Raw genomic sequence first — 20,196 nt, 5'->3', positions numbered from 1 at the left:
GGACCAGGTCTGGTCTTCAGGGGGGAACATGACTTGGGAGCTGTACAGGATGGAGTATATTACAGGAGTTTGTATGGACCGGGAGAGGATTAGGGCCACGTGAAAGAAACCACTGCCACGTGAGAAACCCATTGAAGTTCTAAAATAAGATCAGGAGGGTGAAGATGTTTGACCGGGGAGGAGGAGGAGGAGGAGAGGGGCATGGCGCCACCTACTGGTTGAAAACATGAGGTGTAGGTATGGACACCATGAAGTCCGTGCGTCCTTCTACAAGCACCACCAGTCTAATAGTGTTAATAATTCCCATTTTTGTTTAAGATTTTTATCTCAAGTTGCCAAGGAGAAGATTAAAATCGTAATCGAGACTTTGATTTAAGTTTACATTTGCGTTAATTGAGCATTTCTACAGGTATGCATTTATTATGTTTGTATATTATATCATACTATATTGTATTATAGTATATGAAATTGATTGGATTTTCTGAATGGAGAATGTTACGGCGTAAAAGCAGAGTTTAATGACTCGATGACTCCGTGTTCGACTGCTCTTCCCTGGGCTCCTGTCCAACGCTCATCTGCTGCTCGGGGATCGTTCGGCCCCAGTGCAACAAAAGATGGCGGACCGAGCCGCGGGCTCCCAGAAGGCTAGCGCGAAGGTGAACTCTCATTTACTGCTCGTCCTTCCCTCCGAATGCGTTGTCACAAAAAGGTGTTTTTTTCGTGTTTCTGCTCCGCCGCCGTGTACCCTTCCCGGGGCCCTGTGGCGGAAACGAAACGAGTGAAACGGAGCCGCACGTCCAGCGCACGCAGCGCTGCTAGCGGCGGCTAAGCTAACAGGCTAAGCTAACCGCCGCAGCGCGCAGGGCCAGACCCGGGAAGAGAAACGGGTCTTACGTCGACCACGGGTGGATTGTTCCGCTCGATAACCGTGTGATATATGATGTACACGAGGTGAAATGGTGTGATGGCTGCCGGAAAAGGGCCAGGTGGTGCGCGCGTTGGGTCGGTTTGGTTAAGCGCGGTGCTAGCAGTAGCCTGCTACTGCGCGTGCGCGCAAGGCCGCGAGGCCTCCGCTCGGCGCCTCCAGAGCGGCGATAAACACACGAAACACACCAGCACAAGAAACTCAAAAGCATGTGCCCGCACTGCCCTTCACAATATCTATCTGCATCACTTACAAAGATCCGAATGCGTAATATCCTGTTTTGTACAGTATTGTGTTTGTTTTGTGGTGTATCTCGCTCATTTACGTAATCCACACCGTTCACCGCCATTCATTCACGTCAAAGGGGATTTAAGGGACAGTCCGGAGTTATGAGCAGCCGCCAGTTAAACAGGCTTGAGTCACTGGATCTGTTTCAGTAGTAGTAGTTATTCACACACACTGCTCTTATAGTAGATCACAGCAGCGTTGCAGAGTTATTCTATTCGGGTTTAATAGAATTCCTCTCATCTTGATCCCCATGTGCACAAATCTTTATTTGTGCAATGTTACCAAACTATTTCTACACTGTCTATAGACGTTTTTGCAGGGTGTCTGCAGGTCCCCCAAATGTCTTAAATTCTGTTTTACGAATAATAGGCCATAAAAGTCTTAAAATAGTACTAGTTTAAGTATGGCTCAAACTACTGACATTCTCCGTGTTAGTACACATGTCATCGTACTTCAGCTAACATGGGTCCCATTGTTCGCGTTCTGAAGCTGATAGATGGGCTGTCCTGAGTGTACAGCACCGGTCACGCGCTTCTCATCTTTGCACCTGTGGACTCTCCTTCTGAGCACAAGTCTTTATTTACTGCCGGTCATAGTTACTGTAGGGCGAGGCATCACTTGAGTCTTGAATCCCGCGAGACGCCAAATGGTTTTCCTTTAAAACACTTAACATGATCCTGACCGGGACTGTCTCTCTCGCTTTGTCCGTGCATGAACATTTTGTTTTTCTTTTTTCTTTCTTAAGCAGCTCTTTATTTCTCAGAATACAATCATCAAACGACAGTTGAACCCAAGTGAAGAACTACGTTTTACATCCAGACTTTCTTGCCAGTCTGTCCCTGCCTTCATCCACAAATTATGTAGTAAATAATAATAGCGATTAGTTTGCTCAATATTGTGATCAGGATTATTCATCCATTTTAGGGAAAACAATTCATTCATTCTACTTTTTTAAATAAACAGAAAACTGCTTCCACAATAATATTTTATAAACCTATAAATACACTCATATACAAATCTTTGGATCAAAATAGGACTTTGTTCGCCTGAATTCAGTCTAGGGATGCATATTTAAAGGAATTTCCTAATCGATAATTTCTACCCTTAAACAGTCGTTGATCAATTGACTAAGACTGATAATTTGTAAAACAGGTAAATGTAGAGCAGTGGTGTATGCGTAAATGAACACTCCAAAAGGCACCGCCACTCCGCTGTGTTTCCTGTGTCTGCACTCCACAGCCTGCAGTGAGCTCCCACTGGCGCACAAATTATTTACTTTTCCACATGAATAATTGCGGTCAGACAAAAAATTAAGGGCAAATTGCACTCAGCAAAAAAAACTTTATGGGAGTGTTGGTGCTGGCATATCATAAGCGCATTATCTTTTGTGAATCGGATGCTACACTGCACAGATAGCGGGCGCAATTGGGGTTAATGTGCGGTTATTTGTTCAGTTCAATGTTAATAACACATCGCCTTTCATCGCGAGAACCTCCGTGTTTATGTCTCATACTGGCTCTTAGACAGATTGACAGATACTTAATTGATCCCAGGGAATTCAGGGAATTTGCGGTGTTGCAACAACACACATCAAAACAAATAGCAGTAATAATGAAATTAATAAAAGTAATTATGAAATGATCAAAATGGCAATGAAGCTTAAAGATTTGTTTTGCATGCTGCTCTGCTTTTCTGAAGGCGCTGCTGGAGAGCAAACTGAAGTCCTTCAGCATCGGAAAGATGGCCGTGGCCAAGAGGACACTGAGCAAGAAGGAACAAGATGAAATGAAGAAGAAGGTCAGATGGGTGGAAGACGTGTTCCACATTTCTATCACCTTTATTTCATGGTGGCCGTGTGGTGAGTTTTGTGCCGCTTGTGTCTTTAGGAGGACGAGCGAGCGGCGGCGGAGATCTACGAGGAGTTTCTGGCGGCGTTCGAGGGAGGAGGCGAGGGGAAGGTCAAGGCCTTCGTCCGCGGGGGCATCGCCAACGCATCCAAAGGTGAAACACGTCTCATCCCAGGAAGCTCACGGCAGAATCTACCAGGAACAATGTGTAGTGACGCAGATACTGAGTACTCTTGTACTTGCTGCTTTCAGTTAAAATAACATTGAGGTCATTGAGTCACCCGCTCTGTCTGAACACGATGAGCTGTTACAGTTTTTATACCATTGCATGATAAATTTGATGGTTCAATTCTCGAAGTAAATGTATGGCTGTTTTGCAGCAGCCATAAAGTGAAGGGAAAAAAACTTGTCGTGATTATTTGCATGACAATTAATTAGACCTTGAAGGTATCAAAAATGGCAAAATATGCTTCAGTGATTTCTGAATCAATGAGAAAATTGTCATATTGATTCTTTGTTTGGAAGTTAGCAACTGTTTTCCCATACATTAAAAACCATCATAGTCAAAAAATGAATTAAAATATAACAATTCTATATGAGACTCAATTTGTTGTGTGAAATATCTTGCTGGTTCACGTCAGTTGGCCCAACATGAACCAGATCTCTGCTTTCCAGTTTTAATGTTCCTTCTGTTGGTTCCCTCAGAGGAAGCTGCCGCAGACGACAAGCGGGGGAAGCTCTACAAGCCCAAGTCGCGCTTCGAGGCGCCCGCCAAGAGCTTCCTGCCGCTGGAAACTCCACCACAGTTTTTAGCCTTAGACAAAAAACACGTAGGTATTACCACTGTTCAGCCTGTTGGGTGTTACTCTCCTGGAAAATCTAAACTCGGTTGAATTTTCATGAGGTTCCTCATTTCTGCATTTCAGCAACTGAAGAAATCGACTGAAAAGGAAAAAAGGAAAAGTAACCTGGAGCTTTTTAAGGAAGAATTGAAACAGTAAGTCGCAAATTATTACGTCCAGGTGTAAAGCTGGAATATGGAATAATTTAATTACAATGCTAATCTCTGCGTGTTATAATCACATTATCTGCTCATGAATTCTAAATCCAATCATGAACTAGGGCTGTGCCATATGGCCAAAATCTTCTATCTTGATATAAGTCATTTAATATCTCCATAACGATGTATATCACAATATGCATGTTTTCTGTATATTTAATTAATAACTAGTTTGTATATTAAAAAGGACATGGTAAAGACTATTTGTGATGCAGCGCAGCATGGGCGCTTGCCGGGGCTCTAAAATTCAGAGGAGGGGCAAAATAAGCTGAAAAGATGAGCAGTGTATATATGTATCATAATCCTACTTTTAACATATTTGCAAAATTGGAGATGTCATCTTTAATCCAGTGAAACCTTGAACGAAAACCCAGCCGACAAACAACAATGTTTTTTGGTTGGGCTCAGTAGTCACCCTCGCCTGATGTTGTCACGGCTCAGTAGCAGACTGTACATGATGTAGAATGTCGTAAACACAGGACGGTCCGTGCAGCCTCATTGGTCCGTGAGTCATTTCCTGAAGTGCCACATTCCTCCATGTTTGTTTACATTCGCTCCAACATGCAGATAGTGCAAAGCAACGTGACATCACATCTCGCCGTGAGACTGTTCTGCCGGTGGTTTGCAGCATAGCGATGGGAACGATATAAAAAAAAATAGATATACGATAGTACTATATACGATATACATTTTTCTATCATCTTACGATATATATATTATATTGCACAGCCCTTTCATTAACTATAATCAGGGTGTACACAAAGTTTTTTAAATGTGTTAAATTCGATTTTACAAATCTAATGGCTTACAAATCAGATAAATACACTACTTACCTGCAATGCTTTACTGAATAAGAGGCCGATGATTTATCAAAAAAATCGGTAAATAAAGCATAAAACGATCATCTGGGTCATATTCGACCCGTGCATGCTGGGGCTCTAAAATAGGTCTTAAAAGCTTCAATTTGAACTCTTGATACCCACAGACCCCCTGACAATAATTGAGATATCATTTATTTGAAACTCCAAAACTTTCTTTCAAAAACTTTGAGATCTCATCTCCTCCTTGTTAATCTTCATAACTTTGTCTCTTTCATAATATGAAAGATGCCAACGCCGTTCTGTTCCAGGTTTCTGTTATGTGATTCTTGTGTCTTGTCAGAATCCAGGAGGAACGAGACGAAAGGCACAAGATGAAAGGACGTGTCAGTCGTTTTGAGCCCATGTCCGGAGGGGAAGGACGCCGCTCATGTAAGTAGCGACAGTCTGCAGGAAGAGTAAACTAGCAGCAGTGCCCTTAGAGCCTGGCTGCATAACACACCTTAACCCTGTAAAGCCCAAATATAGGAAAAAAATGAGCAGACATTTTTTCACCTTTCAGATGTTGTTGTAGGAGGCTTTTGGTGCAGAAATTAAAGGGTTTTAAATTTTTTTCTGTTCAGTAAGTTTTTAGAGAAATTATTTAATATTGAATCGTTGGCGCAAGTTGGGAACAGAATTTTTGTAGTTGTCCTCACATTGTCTGAACAAATAGACAGAACAGAGGGTTCATTTGCTGGGTTGATTGTTTATTTAGGCCCATAACAGTATATATCATGCACTGTTTCCCACAGTATTAGATTATATTTGTTTTTTTTTATTTACATTACGAGTGGTACTTTTTTTTGTTTCGTTCAATAAGGAAATTGAGTAAAATAAAATACATCGGCACCTTCTCCAATGTCTCATTACACATGGAGAGAGAGACAGAGGAGCCCTGATCGCTCCCACAGAGGACCCTAAACGTACTTGTGTTTTTTGTCAATGATGATATTATTTTTGAGGGCTTGGATGCGTGATTGGAATGACAAATAAATAGATCTGGGACCTATTTTAATTTATTATTGTTATTTTTTTGTTCTTGTTTTATTGTTATAATTATTTGAGATCTGGCTAGGCCTGCATAATATGAGGGATATGGGATAGCATTGTTCAATATTGCGATGACTTTACCGCTTGCGATTAATAATCAAATATTGAAGTGTGCTGTTAGCTATACAGTTCCTATGTCTTTCTGCTTTAATAGGTACGCTGATAACATAGACTCCAAACATTGAAGAGCCTATGCCTATTGAACATAGAAATTAAATTATTTCCAACATGCTTTTATTGAACAAATTGTCCAACCAATTAAACAGAACATTAATTCGAATAAGACATAACTATAAGAAATATAAGTTTAATTTCTCCTGCTCCCATTAAATTATTTTATTCTAAACTCAAAAACATCTCTTGAAATAAAAAAAATATCTTACATAAATTACAGTTTTCAGAGTGAACTTCTCATTCATGTGAACGCAGCATCACTTCCCAGATTTCCGAGTTCCCTGAACGCAGCATCACTTCCTGCTTTTGCAGCGCTTTCAACCGGAGAGCCATGTGTCTGTGTCCTCTAGCAGAGAACTAGTTCAATGATGGTGTCGTTCTCTCGGTTTTATTTCATTAAAAGATTTTTCTTATTCATCGCGTTTTGTCTTTTGCAGTGTGTTTATCGTGCATGTTCAAATTGCAATGATGTTGAAAATACGATTTATGGGTTAGCGCTAGATCGGGGGCTATTCATAAAACATCCCACGCATGCTCATGTTTTGATTCAGAGTGTTCACAGAGAGGAGGGTATTCGCTGATGGGTACGTTGTCAATGTGTTTGTGAGAGAGGGAGAGCGGGTCAAGGAGGGGCTGAGCCAATCAATGCACTGCACACAGATCTACAATGAAACAAGATTTTACCCATTTTAAATACTAAAAAATAATATAAATCTTTGCGGTGGTCAATGATAGATATTGGCTTGGGCAGATTTACAATTAAATCCCAGATTGATGGAGTCGATCGCGACATTGACAGGCAAATTTTTTTTATCCGCAGCAAAAATCCGAGCACTGTAGCGGTGTAATTGCAGTTTACTGTGTTTTGAAACTTGGGCGGAGTGGGGGCGGAGGCTCTCACCCTCTCGGCTCGGACCTGTCGAGAAACCAATTGTGAGCCGATCTCACTTCCCCACTCCATTTGCAAATCTTGTGATTCTAATATAGCAATATATAAATATCGTTTCATAGAGAACAATTTATTTTATTTCATTTGTTTCTTACTTGTATGGAAAATGAAAAACATAAACCTAACTCAGAGAACTGGAGCGGAGTTTCTTTTTTTTTACGGTGCAGTGTGCGCACGGCGCGGCCTCTTTCTGTCAAGTTCCAAAAGAAAACCGACACATCTCCCTTTGGCTTTCCATTGCTGTGGGATTTTAATTTAGTAAAAACTGAGAGTTTTTGTGTCAATACTTAAACAAAAAAAAAAACCTCCTGCCCTTCTGTACCAGGGAGACACAGAAGGGCAGGAGGTTTTGTACCTCCCCACCCCTTACCTATAAAATCATCAATTGTCCAAGCCTAGCAGGCCACCACAAACAAATCAATGTATGGGAAACACTGTCATGATTAATAATCACACAAGTCATTTTTTTATGAATAGTCATTTATTAATAAAAAAACAGGATAGAATTGTACTGTGGTCAACCGCTTCTAAGGATCAAAAAGCTTGGAACAGGATCACCCCTTTACAAATGCTGTTTAAATCATTTGCTTATAGCCATTAAGTAGTCCCTTTACAGTGTTCAGTTTGGGTCTTTCCATACATATGGAAAAAAATACATAAGTAAAATACATTTAAAATACATTTACCATCGGATTGTAGTCTGCATGAGAAATAAAGGAGAAAAAAAATAGTTATAATCATCCACTTATAGTGATCAATTTGACTTGAACTGGTGTAATCATTATAAGAGGTTTCCTCTGAATTTACAAAACGGAATTTCATCTTAATTTAGTGCCAGTGTTCAGCCATCTTCAATTGCAACGATAGTCTCAAAGACAGTTATTTTCCTCTGAAAATCAAAGACAGTGATGACACTTGCTGCGTAGCGTTCCGGTGTTTCCTTTATTGCAGTGTGTGCAGCATCCTCTCCTCCATAACACTTACATCCCTACATGCAGGAATAGGGATGTAACTGTACCCTTTTAAGGTGAACCGTGGTATCAAGCAGCCACTGTTCTGAAACGAAGCCTTTCCCTGTAATACCGTGCCCACAGTATAAATTTATGTTGCCAAATTAAAGATGTAAACTTTTATTTGCTCTCACCTTATGTTGCCCCCACGCAGTAGCAGACGACAAATGTTGTAATAATCCATCCAATGACTATTTTGCCTGAGCACTGCCTTCCACAATCTTTGTCTACACGTGCACCCATGCACGCACAAAATAACAAAATATTTTCGTAAAGTAGTTCTGCTGGGGAAATGACTGTTGGATGGATTGTTACAACATGTTGCCGTCTGCTACTGCACAGCGGCAACATGTGGTGAGGGTGAGGTTTACATCTTCAATTTTGCAAATAAGTTGGATTTTGACATGTCCTTGTCTTGCCTCTCCTGTGAATTTGAGAGCCCCAACAAGTGCCTTCCTGTGCCACGCCGCGTCAGAGGCTTTACCATGTGTCTTTCTTTTTTGACATCAACTTTTTAGCAGATACCATACTGTACTGTGAAATTTGATACCGTAACATCCCTATTGAGGAACATTGTCACCTGTCCCTCATCAGTGCAACAAGCATCCCCCAAAACATTCCACAACATTCACAACCGGTTTCTTTCTCATGCAGCAAGCCGCAATGTTTTCAAACAAAGCCCAGAAAAAAATCCCAGGATCAATTACATTTATTTTTTTATCTGATAAAATGCTACGGATTGTTTCAAATACCGCAACCAGTAAAAAAAAAAATTGAATTCTGGTCCAAACTCAAAATATTAACGGTGAAAAATTATTTAGAACTAAGTTCTGAAGTGTAAATCATCAAAGACATTTCTATTATATGAACATGTGAGAAGCGCAACGTCCCTGTGTAAGGTGCACATTCTATTTTGACTACCAACCTCACCCACAGACATAAACTCAATCAAATATGATGAATTATTCCACAATAACTAAATTGCCACATGTTCTAGATATGGTTATATGGTGCATCCTATTAAAACCCATTACTTAAATACTTGGAACATCTTAAAAGTCCACACGATACGCCCGGTCACCATAGCAACGGCGACCAGACCCATGACATGGCATTAGCTTTGTGTAACTGTATAAAAACTCTGAGCACTAAACGTTAACGCTGCTTGACAACAGGGGCGGGGTCATGTTCTAAACACATCAACGCTCCCAACTGAGCTCCAGCTCTAGTTGAAGATTTCATTAAATAAATAAATAAAAAAATTCCCCCTTAACACACGATGAGCCGTAAACTTAAATCTAAAATGAATCTGCCCGCAAGCACCTTTCTTAAGGGAACAGGAAGTTTAAAGGAAAGCTTGACGTGTTTTATTCCAGCCCCGCCCCCACACACTCTGCCCCGCCTGCCTTGAACAAAGTTTTACACTGCTTTTCTGCTTCTTTTAGCGGATGGTTCTTCCAGAAGAAACCGTCCGTCCAGTGGTAATTCTGCTTCATAGTGACCTTCAAACATCTCAATCTTCCTAAAAACAAGAAAAAAAAAAAAAAGAAAAAAAAACCCAGCTGTCGTCCAATCAGAGCGTCTGAGGTTGTGTGTCCTCTTGTCCCTCCCTCTGTCTGTCTGTAGTTCTGGACGACTCCGCCCCCGGGTCCCACGATGTCGGAGATCCATCCACCACCAACCTGTACCTGGGAAACATCAACCCACAGGTCTGCTCCACAGCTGCAGTGGGGGAACATGAGGGAGTGTCAAAAAATATTAATTTTAATTATATAATAATTACCTTAATTTGTACAGCACATTTCATAAATGACATTTCACACTAAAAGATCATCAGATAGTGACGATAAAGACAAAATGCATTTACAAAGTAGAATAATGAAGTGATTTGAAAACAGCGTAAGAAGCGTTCTTCAGCAAATTATTTTGTGATTTCAGTGGAGTCGTGGATTTTACTATCCTGAAACCTGAAGTAACTCATGTGCTGACTTTACTTTCTTCCTACTTCCTGTTCCTCATCTACTTCATAGAATCCCAGACACACAAACGCTCACCATGTTGGCCAAATACCTCTCCTTTAAAAATATACTTATACCAATTTTTTCCAGATCATACACAATGATCTTCATCCACAAATAGTAACACATAGGACTTTGCAAAGAAAGCACTCACACAAGGCATTCCCCTGGATTATACACAAGTGTCTTAAACATTACCCCTGGGTTTCTAACACTGTTGGCCAAAAATCACATCCTGTCTCTTTTCCTACCCTCCTTACCTCTATCTTACCATACCTAACTTTTTAAAATTCCTCTTCCCCCCCCCCCCCAAGACTTAACTTTTTTAACATGAAAAGAAAAAAAATCTATTTTGAAACAACTATTGAAGGATGTATGACATTAAAAGTGAAATTGAACCTGCGGGGCTGATATTATTCTGTTGACGTCGTTTCTCTCTCTCTCTCTCCGTGCTGCAGATGAATGAGGAGATGCTTTGCCAGGAGTTTGGGCGCTACGGCCCGCTGGCCAGCGTGAAGATCATGTGGCCGCGGACAGACGAGGAGCGAGCGCGAGAGAGGAACTGCGGCTTCGTGGCGTTCATGAACCGGAGGGACGCAGAACGAGCGCTCAAGAACCTGAACGGTACAAAGAGGGAAAGGAGACCTCCTGTGCAGGCGGGTTTTTTTTTTTTTTTTTCCTGTGCGGGCAGTGAAGAGTGAACTCACAAATGAAATGTGATCTCACTGTCGTGGTATTTACAAACCGCAGTATTAATAAATTAACTTGCTACTCAGATTAAGTAGGTCCCCAAGAGGGAGTCTTTTGTCCTTGTTATCCCCCCCGCCCAGCAGTAGGATTTGACATTTGCAAACTCATTTACCGTCTTACATGTCGAAATGTTTCAAGTATTTTCACTTCTAATGAGAAAGTGTCCAAATTGAATGTTAGAGATTAAGAAATTTTTTTACACCACGGGTCCTACTCTACAAAAGCCCTCACTGTGTTGGCGTTTGTGCGCTGTTTTCAGGAAAGATGATAATGAACTTTGAGATGAAGTTGGGTTGGGGTAAAGGCGTCCCCATCCCCCCCCACCCCATTTACATCCCCCCCTCCATGATGGAGCACACGCTGCCCCCCCCTCCCTCCGGACTGCCCTTCAACGCTCAGCCCCGTGAGCGCCTCAAGAACCCCAACGCCGCGCTGCTGCCCCCGCCCAAAAACAAGGAGGAGTTCGACAAGGTAACTCGTCAGGCCAGGCTAGGCTAGGCTGGGATAGGCTACTGCAAGGCTAGGCTAGGCTAGGCCAGGTTAGGAGGCTCACATGGTACTATACTGATGTTTTTTGTTAAGTCTGCTGGTGAGAGGTTAGCTTTTCAACTTGTCTGTAAATCATAGCTTTTGTCCTGTTTTGCAGCGTATACTTGGGGCTGGGCGATTGGTGGTGGTATAGTTTTGCTGACTTTTTGGCAGAAATAGTCACAGACATGTCATATAAAACACAGATTTTTAGTCTAAATCAAAAGGTTTGGTCCAAATTATTCTGAAATGTTTAAGGGGCTTTATTGTGATCTGATATCATACTTTAAGCTGGCCTGTAAACAGTAATGATAAACCTGGGCAGACAGTGTTCTGTTCTTAGTAGTTTTAGTATATTGCCCAGTCCTACTGTATACTGGGGGGGGGGGGTTACAGTATTTGTACTGTTGTGAGGAAGCTGCTAGAGAGGGGTTTTAGGGCTCTTTGGCCTGTTGTACAAACTGACAGCAGTAAAGGAAAGTTGTCTATTTTATAGTTTTTCAATGCAATTTTCATATTTTTTTCACCTGTTGCCTTTTAACAATACTCACATATTCTATGTTTTATTATCTGATGTGACTTTATATACAGACTCTGTCGCAAGCCATAGTCAAAGTGGTTATCCCAACAGAAAGGTACATGCTTTTCTTTTTTAATTGGTGTATGAAAACTTAGAAAACAAACTAAAGAAACATCCCATAATGACCCCAAAAGGCTAATTCATTTCTCAGACTGCATGCTACAGCGGGCCGTTCCGTGTGGGTGAGCAACGGTCCAGTCCGACATGGAGGAAAGGGGAGACTGTTTCTTCACTTTAATCATGCAACTCTAATTGTGAAGCGTTAAATATATATATATATTTTTTCTAATTTTTTTATGTGACTTTAGTTCTTGTTCTTCACAACTTTTCCATTCATATATCCACACTGGTTCATTAATTCAAACGCTGTTGGACTGTAGTGACCTGCAGCCCGTTGCACCAGTACAGCTTCACTTAGACACAACATGGTTTTATAATTTAAGTAGAATTTTAAACCAGTAGTTCCAGTGAGTTAGGGCGAAGATGCAACTCAGAAACATATACACGTATATCTTTATACTTTCTTTTCATGCACGCAACATCCATTGGAAAGGAAAAGGGGTAGGGTCTCTGACTTCATGTTTGGGGGTAGGGTCTCTGACTTTAGGACTAGGCGTCTCTGACTTAAGGACTAGGGTCTCTGACTTTAGGGTGAGGGTCTCTGACTTTAGGGTGAGGGTCTCTGACTTTAGGGTGAGGGTCTCTGACTTTAGGACTGGGGTCTCTGACTTTAGGACTAGGGTCTCTGACTTTAGGGTTAGGGTCTGACTTTAGGACTAGGATCTATGACTTTAGGGTTAGGGTCTCTGACTTTAGGGTGAGGGTCTCTGACTTTAGGACTGGGGTCTCTGACTTTAGGACTAGGGTCTCTGACTTTAGGGTTAGGGTCTGACTTTAGGACTAGGATCTATGACTTTAGGGTTAGGGTCTCTGACTTTAGGACTAGGGTCTCTGACTTAAGGGTTAGGGTCTGACTTTAGGACTAGGGTCTATGACTTTAGGTTTAGGGTCTATGACTTTAGGACTGAGGTCTATGACTTTAGGGTTAGGGTCTATGACTTTAGGACTGAGGTCTTTGACTTTAGGACTAGGGTCTTTGACTTTAGGGCTAGGGTCTCTGACTTTATGGTAAGGGTCTCTGACTTTAGGGTAAGGGTCTCTGACTTTAGGACTGTGGTCTGACTTTAGGGTAAGGGTCTGACTTTAGGACTAGGGTCTCTGACTTTAGGGTTAGGGTCTCTGAACGTTGCTCACTCGGACCGGCGGCCCTCTTGGCCTCTGTCGCTGAAGCAGAGGCTCAGTAAATCTGGCCCCTGCACAAACCCAAAGTTCCCATTGGTAGTGTCTGTGACCTTTGACATTGGCCTTGGTGAGCAGCACAAGTTGAACTGTCTGCAGCAGCGAGGGATCCTGCAAAGCATCATGGGATGGATTGGGAAAGTATACAGAATTTTGACCCCGTCATTGGTACGATCGGCTCCAATACAAGTAAATGTGATCTGTGTTGTCAAATGAAGGACATCCTGTGTTGGTAACATCCATTAAACCAGTTTAAACATGAACAATCCTATACTGCTTTGGTTCCTCTTTACACGGGACGGAGCCGGAGCGGCTCCTCAGAGCTGCTGGACGTCCGGACGCCCTCCGGTCATCCGGCCTCTCTGAAGGGCCGCTCTCCTGCTCCAACCATCTTATTCAGATTGACTTGAACCCCATTCAGTGGAAAACATAGATCAAAGAGTCCCAGCAGTTCAAGATTAAAGCCAAATGCTCTGAATCCTGTTTGATCACTTTAAAGCTCATAGAAACCTTTTCAAACCACAATATTTTAGACTTGTAACTTTAAGCTCTTTAATTTAACTGTTTGACTATAAAACCTTTTTAGTTCTCATGGAGGTGTAGCTTGTTAGAATTCATGTTGTGTAGTTGCTCATAGGCCCAGAGGCAGACTGAGAGAACTTGAACCGGCAGCTCTGAATCCGTTTGCTTTAACTGTGTTTTTCTTGTAGGAATTTGCTCTCTCTGATCCACCGAATGATCGAGTTTGTGGTGCGTGAGGGCCCCATGTTCGAAGCCATGATTATGAACCGAGAAATCAACAACCCCATGTACAGGTGAGTGAGCGTGACGCCCTGTGGCGGGATCCCTGTCAGTGGTGCAAACTGTGTGAAGCAGGTTTAATGCACAGATTTAACGTTTGCATCTGTGTCTTGCAGGTTTCTGTTTGAGAATCAGAGCCCGGCGCACGTGTACTACAGGTGGAAGCTCTACTCCATCCTGCAGGTGACCTATGTGCACACACTGGTTTGCTCGTGCACGTTAATAATTTAGTCCACCTCCAGCCTGTTTCCCCTCCTTCATTCCTCCTTGTTTTTTTTTTTTTTTGCCAATCAGAAAATGGGCGTTTGGTTAGGGATGGCAAATCACACATTTACCTCATCATGGCAACCAGTGGTAAAGGCCACCAGCCGTGTCAGTGATGAAGGGTTCAGTTGAAGTGCAGTGTGAGACAAAATGAATTAAATTCCACTGTCACGTTCAATTTCTCACATTTATGACAAACTAAACTTTAGGAAAATCGTTTCAGAGTTCTCAATTTACATTGTATGTTGTTTTTACTTGCGGATCTTGACCGCTCCAATATGTGTGTCCGCCATATTGGAGCAGAGCTAAGCAGACTCATGATGTGTTGTCGTGTAGCAGCAACATAACGCCACGTACCGTAAACCAATCATTGTGCTTCAGAGTAAAACAGCAGCATCCGTCTTGTCTCTTCTTTTCACTGCAACTCTGCCTCCAGATTTATAGAATTATGGCTTCAAAAAGCAACAGCGTCAGTAAAGCTGTATTTCACTACGATGGATAATTTTGCAATTGATCTGCGGTTGACATGCAGAACCATGGGGGGGCGACCCATACATATCGACTACGTTCCGTTACACCAGTGTAATAAAGTGCTGCTGACCAATGGTTTAGTGAAAATGAAACACATTTATTGAACTGGCCGAGATCCCACCGTGCCTTCTGCAAAACCTGTCTGTCTGATATCTGTTGAAGAGCTGCTGCTTGTTCAGTATTGTTCAAGTAGACAGCAAAATAATTGGCAAACACTAAAGTTCTTTCACCAATAAATTAAATAAAAGATTTAAATATAGTCAATAAAGGATTTGTAAAATAAAGCCACCAGTGTCTTATCCACATTAAAAGTATTCAGCTTGCGCAGAGCGACTGAACTTCAGAGGTGGAGGATTTTTCTATGGAGATTTGACTCAGTACTCAACAGTCAGTCGAAAAGAGCCGAACGTGGGCGAAGAGCTTTATTTCACACTGAGCGGGCGTGGCTGCTTCGAGAATATTAAGAGAATTATTGTGCCAAATTCCTTTTTATTTAGAACCTCTACTTGGTGCACAACTGATAACTGTGGAATTAATGTGAAAACGCGAAATTACCACATCACAATGATCCTTTAAACTGGGTTGAACAAGTTGTGATGGTGCTTTGTGGTGTCATTTCCCTTTGTCTGCTCAGGGAGAAGCTCCTGCAAAATGGCGGACGGAAGACTTCCGGATGTTTAAGAATGGCTCTCTGTGGCGGCCCCCGCCACTGAACCCCTACCTCCACGGTCCCTACGACGATGGAGAGGAAGAGGAGGAAGAGGAGGAGACCAGCAAGAAGGGCTGCTTGAAAGAAGAGTGAGGAGCGCACACCGCCCGTACAGTCTGACAGATCAGCTCCCGTACAGTCTGACCGAACAGTGTTTCTGGGTGTTCCCTCAGTGAGCGGGACAAGCTGGAGGAGCTGCTGCGCGGCCTGTCGCCCAGGAAGGGCGACGTGGCGGAGGCCATGTTGTTCTGTCTAAGCCACGCGGAGGCGGCCGAGGAGATCGTGGAGTGCATCGCCGAGTCGCTGTCCATCCTCAAAACACCGCTCCCCAAAAAGGTAAGGACTGTCACGCTGTGTTTATCGTTGTCACAATAAATACTACATTGAATATGAAAAACCTGAATATCCCCCCCCGGGGCGGTAATTAAGTGTTATGAATTATTTTTGGGTCTCATCCTAGGCGATCATATTTTAATTATGGAATGAGACTTATACTCTTAACAAGATGTATCTAGAGGAGTCATCTTTAAAAATATTGTATCCCATTACTTTCTAATTGATTCTGTAAAAATAATAATAATTCAGACAGATTATTTGAATAATCTACAATTTCAGGAACTCCTTTAAGTTGTTTTTGAGGATTTTATCCTTTTATTTAGTTAAATAATATGGACAAAGTTCTTTGTGAAAAGAGAAGTAGTTATATGATGGGTCGTGCATTGAAGAGGTGAAAGTGGTGACGTTTCTGTAAATGTCTGTTTGGGAACTTGGCAGTGAATTCTTCTTCTCTCTTTCAGATCGCTCGCTTGTATCTGGTTTCTGACGTTCTGTACAACTCGTCGGCCAAAGTCAGCAACGCGTCGTACTACAGGAAATAGTGAGTGGTTCCGTGTTGTTGACGTTGTGTAAAGGCGCTCCAGGTGACTCGCTGCCATCACACCTCACTCCTGCTTCTTCTCCGCAGCTTTGAGAACAAACTGTGCCAGATCTTCTCCGACCTCAACGCTGCCTACAAGGCCATCCAGGGCCACCTGCAGAGCGAGAACTTCAAGGTAAGAAGTCTCCGGCGTTGGACCTCTGACCCCGGCGTCTCCAGCTTCCTGTCCCTGACTCTGACTTCCTGTCTCTCTCTCTCTCTCTCTCTCTCTCTCTCAGCAACGCGTCATGTCGTGTTTCCGGGCCTGGGAGGACTGGGCGGTCTACCCCGACCCCTTCCTCATCAAGCTGCAGAACGTCTTCCTCGGTCTCGTCAACCTGGCGGTGGACAAGGAACCGCCGACGCCGCCCCCTCCGCCCCCCGTGGAGGTCAGCACCGCCCATTATTTTATTCAACACACACACCACTGTGTAGACAAATAACAAGACAATTACAAAACTTAAAAGACTTGAATGTGTGCATACGTTAGGTATGAGGCCGTGAAATTGAAATATGAAATAGTTCATAAATGTACCGTAAGACTGTGATAGTAAATCACTTCCACATGCAAAAGATACTTTCATGCGTGAACCCCACACGATCCAACGAGCGAGTGATACAACAACATAACAATCACGACTGAACAATATGTTCATGTGGGAACTCGCATGTGAAGCCTGCTCTGCACCGTTTCCAAAGCCCTGCGCTGTGATCGATATCATCTTTTTTGTACAATAATATTTTAATTTGATGTGATAAATTAAATAACAAAATAAAAATATAAAAAATGACATTTACCGTTCACCATTATTTACATGAATATTTAAATAACATGGCTACTATTTTAAATATACAAATAAAAAAAAAAAATCTGCAGAGCCATAAATAAACAGATTGAGTGGTAAACTTTGTGATTTATAATTATTTTTTTTAGCTTAAAACCTGATACCATGATGTACTGAAATGGTGAAGGATGATGTCACATCCCTGTTGTACATCACAGCAGAATTGTGAGAAGGGCGTGTCCATCACATGGAGCCGTCAGTGTTGTATCGGCTCTAAAATCTCAATGAGAGCGTGTGAATCAACAATGTTATCATGCAGTGTTATCAACGTGCGCGTTCGCGTTCCCTCTCCAGCCGGAGCCGGTGGAGGACATCGACGGGGCTCCGATCGGGGTGGAGTACGTGGACGGAGCTCCTCTGGAGGACGTGGACGGGGTCCCCATCGACTCGGGGGCCGTGGACGGAGCGCCCCTGGACGGCGCGCCGCTGGACGACCTGGATGGGGTTCCCATCAAGGCGGTGGAGGAGGACCTGGACGGGGTTCCCTGTGAGTACAAGCTCCCCAAGTACTACAAGGTACCACCGAGCAGAACCTCAGTAACCGCCACCCCGCTCTCCTCCCACAGTGGACCAGTCCAAGGAGACGGCCTTCAAAGTGGCCCCCTCCAAGTGGGAGGCGGTGGACGAGGCGGAGCTGGAGTCTCAAGGTGAGGAAGGATGATCACCATGGTAACGCCGTTGGAGAAGCACCACAGAAATAAACCACATTTTACAATCAAAGTCTTGACGAGGCCGACGTTTACATCCCAGCCAAACAGAAAAATGATAAAACATATTGATCTATGGGCTCCAACCCTGGAGGATGCAACTCAGTCACTGTGGGAATCTGTGGCGCCCCCTGCTGGGAGGGGGGGGGGGGGGGTCTTCTTCCCTGCCGGGACGGGGGCGGAGTCTTGTTCCCTGACTTTGTGACTCTGTCTCCGCAGCCGTCACCACCTCCAAGTGGGAGATCTTCGAGCAGCCGGAGGAGGCGAAGAAGTAAGTTTTTACATTTAAATGTTTGTTTAATCCAGGACGTCGTCGTCGTCGTCGTCGTCTCACTTTTATAAAGAACCGATGGAAACGTCTCATGTGGAGGATTAAATGTTTTACCGAACCTTCAAAATAAAACTTTGCAAATCGAACATTTAAGTAGAAAAAAAACAAACGTATGAAGGATGTTTTACATTTTTTTAATGTCGCTTCTCTTCAAAACGACAACGTTGCTATAACCCTTCGGATATCTGTCCGATACCAAAAATGTTTTATTGATCAGCGCTGACACTCGTCTCCTCGGCCGCAGGGAGGAGTACGAGAGTGAGGATGAGGAGAAGAGTCCTTCATCAGAGGATCCTCAGAGCTTCTCCAACCCCGTGAGGGACGACGCCGAGCTGAAGAGCAAACCATCCGAGATGAACGAGGAGAAGCGAACCAAGCTGAGGGAGATAGAGGTACGGCCTTCACAATAAGAGCTCTTAGGGAGAAGGAGGTACCACTGCCTTCACAATAAGAGCTCTTAGGGAGAAGGAGGTACCTTTGCCTTCACAATAAAAGTATTTCACTGCTGTTAGGAGATTTGGATCTCTATTTCCTTGTTCTCCAGGTGAAGGTCATGAAGTTCCAGGATGAACTGGAATCTGGGAAAAGACCCAAAAAAGCCGGTCAGAGTCTCCAGGAGCAGGTGGAGCACTACAGGGACAAACTGCTGCAGAAGGTACCATCCCGCCATCGTTGTCCCCTTCCACGTGGGGCTTTTATTTTGACGTCACCGTGTGACCCCCTTCCTCTCCCACAGGAAAAGGAAAAGGAGAAACTGGAACGGGAGAAGGAAAGGGAGAAGAAAGAGAAGGAGAAGACAGAGACGCGTTTGAAAGAGGTCAAGAAAGAGAAGGAGGACACGCCCACCAGGAAGGAGAGGTCAGTCGCCGCCGCCGCTCTGAGTACCACTTCCTGCCGGCGTCCCGTCCAGTACGGTCTAACCGCTGCTTCCCGTGTGGCTGCTAGGAAACGGCGCCACAGCGGCTCCCCCAGTCCTCCCCACGGCGCCAGGAGGGGGCGCTCCCCGTCTCCTCGCTCCGAGCGATCCGAGCGCTCCTTCTCCAGAGACGCGTCGTCTCGATCGTCCCACAAGGACTCGCCGCGGTCCAGCAAGAAGTCCTCCAAGAGGTGAGCACCCCCGACCCCGTTCTGACCTCTGACCCTGTTCTGACCTCTTTAGTTAAATGTACTTCATATAAAAGTTAAGACTGAGTCGTGTTCATAAAACACTTTGTTTATGTTGAAGTGTCATGTTCCTCCTCCTCTCAATAAGTTTGATATTTAATAACTCCTGGAACACTCACTTCCTGTTTCACTTCAACCTTTTCTTGCCCAAAGTCAAGCCCTGTACAGATTGTCGTGTGATTACCCAGAATGCACCTCTCTTCCAGATCTCCCTCCAGCCCTCGCACGCCCAAACGCTCGCGCCGCTCTCGCTCTCGAACGCCCAAAAAGTCGACGAAAAAGTCCCGCTCCCGCTCCAGGTCCCCGCACCGCTCGCACAAGAAGTCCAAGAAGAGCAAACACTGAGCGCCCCCCCCCCCGGTGGCCACGCCCCTCCCAGTGGCCATGCCCCTCCCGGTCCCGGTGGCCACGCCCCCCAGGGCGCTGACGCTGTTTTATATTGTAAGATAAGTCCTCTGTGCCGCCCCCTCCCCCCTCCCCCCCATTCTGTTTTTGTAGTTCACATTAAAAATAAATTCCTAAAAGCTGCTTCCTCGTCATTCTATCAATACATCAACTACAGGAAGTGAGGTCACAGGAGCAATGCATGG

General features: G+C 43.7%; 1 protein-coding gene across 4 annotated transcripts; it reads left to right on the top strand.

Moving 5' to 3' along the window:
- Positions 1 to 603: 603 nt before the first annotated feature.
- On the top strand, positions 604 to 20,103 carry u2surp (U2 snRNP-associated SURP domain containing). Of its 4 annotated transcripts, XM_080019854.1 has the most exons (26): positions 604 to 656; positions 2,912 to 3,010; positions 3,100 to 3,214; positions 3,766 to 3,890; positions 3,987 to 4,057; positions 5,282 to 5,370; positions 9,609 to 9,644; positions 9,790 to 9,872; positions 10,640 to 10,805; positions 11,191 to 11,402; positions 12,051 to 12,094; positions 14,049 to 14,153; positions 14,256 to 14,322; positions 15,569 to 15,732; positions 15,817 to 15,979; positions 16,441 to 16,520; positions 16,608 to 16,695; positions 16,799 to 16,948; positions 17,699 to 17,891; positions 17,971 to 18,051; positions 18,331 to 18,382; positions 18,687 to 18,834; positions 18,987 to 19,097; positions 19,179 to 19,300; positions 19,388 to 19,549; positions 19,813 to 20,103. In XM_080019854.1, exons 1-26 carry the CDS (start codon positions 615 to 617, stop codon positions 19,949 to 19,951), a joined length of 2,907 nt encoding a protein of 968 aa, XP_079875980.1. In that variant the 5' UTR covers positions 604 to 614; the 3' UTR covers positions 19,952 to 20,103. The 4 variants fall into 4 exon arrangements, with proteins under 4 accessions (XP_079875980.1, XP_079875978.1, XP_079875979.1 ...); XM_080019852.1 differs by having other exon boundaries at positions 19,179 to 19,549; XM_080019853.1 differs by lacking the exon at positions 9,609 to 9,644 and having other exon boundaries at positions 19,179 to 19,549.
- The last annotated feature ends 93 nt before the right edge of the window (positions 20,104 to 20,196 follow it).

Source organism: Zeus faber (genome assembly GCF_960531495.2).
Source record: "Zeus faber genome assembly, chromosome: 19".
In the NCBI taxonomy this organism is placed as follows: domain Eukaryota; kingdom Metazoa; phylum Chordata; class Actinopteri; order Zeiformes; family Zeidae; genus Zeus; species Zeus faber.
This window is presented reverse-complemented; position numbering and strand designations above follow the sequence as displayed.